Source organism: Glycine soja, unplaced genomic scaffold (assembly GCF_004193775.1).
Source record: "Glycine soja cultivar W05 unplaced genomic scaffold, ASM419377v2 tig00105718_1_pilon, whole genome shotgun sequence".
In the NCBI taxonomy this organism is placed as follows: domain Eukaryota; kingdom Viridiplantae; phylum Streptophyta; class Magnoliopsida; order Fabales; family Fabaceae; genus Glycine; species Glycine soja.
This window is the reverse complement of record NW_021144572.1, coordinates 230,520-233,575: the sequence shown is the minus strand read 5'-3', so window position 1 is coordinate 233,575 and position 3,056 is coordinate 230,520. Positions and strand designations below refer to the sequence as shown.

General features: G+C 37.5%; 1 protein-coding gene across 1 annotated transcript; it reads right to left on the bottom strand.

The window, feature by feature from the left end:
• Positions 1–868: 868 nt before the first annotated feature.
• On the bottom strand, positions 869–2,056 carry LOC114404694. Its single transcript, XM_028367549.1, has one exon. It carries the CDS (start codon positions 2,054–2,056, stop codon positions 869–871), a length of 1,188 nt encoding a protein of 395 aa, XP_028223350.1.
• Between the last annotated feature and the right edge of the window lie 1,000 nt (positions 2,057–3,056).

The following is a 3,056-nucleotide window of genomic DNA, read 5'->3' as shown; positions in this document are numbered from 1 at the left end:
TCAATACATTCTTCAGCAACATACCTTTCAACAATCGAAGCTTCTGGTCGGTGTTGATTCTTGGTATACCCTTTTAACACCTTCATGTACCGTTCAATTGGATACATCCACTGTAAAAATACAGGACCACACAACCGGATCTCCCTAACTAGATGAACAATTAAGTGAAGCATTATGTCGAAAAATGATGGAGGAAAGTACATCTCCCTATGACAAAGGACAATGGCAGCCTCGTTCTCCAATTCATCCAATCTTGCAGGGTCAATGACTTTGCTACATATAGCATTAAAAACAAAGCACAGACGAGTTATGGAAACCCGAACTTTGTCAGGCAAGATTCCTCGAATTGCTACAGGCAGTAGTTGTTGCATTAATACATGACAATCATGAGATTTCAAGCCAACCAATTTAAGATCATTAATGGATACAAGGATGTTGATATTTGAAGAGTATCCTTCAGGGACTTTGACATTCCGCAAACAATGACAAAAACTCCTATTTTCCTTTGTTGACATTGTGTGACATGCTGGGGGTAGATACGTTCGCGAACCTTTTGCTATTGGATGTAACTGCTCCTGTATACCCATTTCAACCAAGTCTTGATGACACTTCAAACCATCCTTTGTCTTGCCTTTAATGTTAAGAAGAGTGCCAATTAAACTATCACAGACATTTTTCTACACATGCATGACGTCTATACAATGTCTAACATCAAGATCAGACCAATAAGGAAGCTCAAAGAAAATGGACCTTTTCTTCCAGATGTTTGTCTCACTATTGGTTTTTTTTTTGCGTCTTCCCAAAGATAGTTATGATGTCGTTCACACGATCATGTACTTCTTTACCATGTAACGGTTTTGGTGCACTTTCATTTTCTTGAGATCCATTGAAAGCTTTCTTCAATCGTCGATGTGGATGGAACTGGTTTAGAAATCTTCGATGCCGGAGTTAGATATACGTCAATATCATTACTAGGTTGTCTTGGTCCTGCTATCATCATGCAAAGCATTATGTACTTCCGTTTCATGCACAACCAAGGAGGAAGGTTATAAATCATCAGCAAAACAGGCCATGAACTGTGACTGGTGTTTAAGTTACCAAAAGGGTTCATTCCATCGAAGGCAAGACCAAGCCTTAGATTTCTGGCCTCATTCCCAAAATTAGGAAACAAAGCATCGAATGCCTTCCATTGCGGACTATCAGCCGGATGTCGGAGCAATCCATCAATTTTTCTGCCTTCAACATGCCACATCAACTGTTTTGCATCATATCTATTAGCAAACAATCTCCTAAACCTTGGTATTATTGGAAGATACCAACAAACCTTTGTTGGATGACTATTCTCTGCAGTTGCAACATCACTCTCTTCATGGTTGTTGACCTTGTAGCGGGATACACCACTTGTTGGGCATGTGCGCATTTTTGCATACTCATTTCTATACAATATGCAATCATTTGGACATGCATGGATTTTCTGGTACTCCATTCCCACTGGACATAAGATCTTCTTCGCCTTGTATTGACTCTTTGGCAACATGTTATCTTCAGGAAGCAACTTTTTCAATAACACTAGCAATTCAGTAAAGCTCTTGTCACTCCATCCAAATCGTGCCTTCAAGTTGACCAAAGCTAAGACCGCATACAACCTTGTGAATGTTGTACACCCAGAATACAAATGAGTCTTTGAATCATTCTCTATTTTGTCATCCAAAGGAGCATGTGCTTGCCGAAAACCATCCTGCCCTAGGTCGCGAATCATTTCCTCTATACGACAACCCGTATCTACATCGACTGCCTCAGTGTGAGACAATGTTGGATTGTCTGGCAATTCCCCATGCCATATCCAATTTGTGTAATTTGGAATCACCCCGTGACATATTAGATGTGATCTTATTTCATTTAGCATTTGGTGTCTACCATTTGCACATTTTACACATAAACAAAAATATTTTCCGCGCAAGGAGGGGGCATGCATTTCGGTAAATTGGAGAAACTGTTCCACCCCAGTCCCATACTCAGCAGTGATGCCGGATGCTCTCATCCAACTTCGATCCATGTTGTCCATTTGCTGCACAACCTTATGAAGTTATGTAACATGCATGCGACATCTCACTTCTCTAAGTAAAGGTGTGGCCCTATCCCATTCAGGAAGTAATTTTTTTTTATAGTAGATTCAATACTACAAGTTAATTGTCTTTTCTAAATTTGACAAAATTTTGGCAGCATTTTGCCTAAGTTCCCAAGTACACAAGATGAAAGCGGTGATGTATTGTTATCCACCACATTCAAGTATGCACTCGGAGAACAAAGGGAAATGAAGTATACCGAAATGTTGACAAATTTTAAAAAAGAAAATTAACCTATACGTAATAATCTACTATAAAAAAAGATTCTTCCCAAACTGTCCAAACGGACAATTCAAGATTCAATACACCAATTAATACAAACTATCTGTATTAATCGATGTATAGAATCTCAAACGGGAAACTAAGGTTCACTCACAATGCTCATAATTTAGTTATATAATACATCATGTCATATACAAAGAAGCATTCAATTATCATTGTTGTGAGTCAAAGAAATACAAACCTAAAAAATATGGTAAATAACAGCTACGACTGTGACGACAGTAATGGCAAGGCAAAGACAGCAGTGTAGATTCAACTCCTCAGTACGTGGGAAAATTAATTGGTTCTAGGTTATTTTTCAGAAGCAGCTACCTACAAACAAAAAATACATAATATCCAATATATCAGAGCTTATTTCTACTTCTCAAGCACAAGGTATGAAGAATCGTGTAATTAACGATGTAAATAAGAACTATAACTGACTGACATAAAAGTTACAAATAAATTTGTATACTAAACTCCAACGAAATGTAATTAATAAAAATGAAGGTTGGTTAAACTTTCTTCTACCAATACCATTTTGAATATGTATGAGTCTGAAACTAATAACTGTTAGAACAAAAATCAATTGTTCAGAATTTTCGTAATACAAATCCATAATAATTGACCGGCCTTTTACAAATATTAATGCTAACCTCGTCAGCAAGT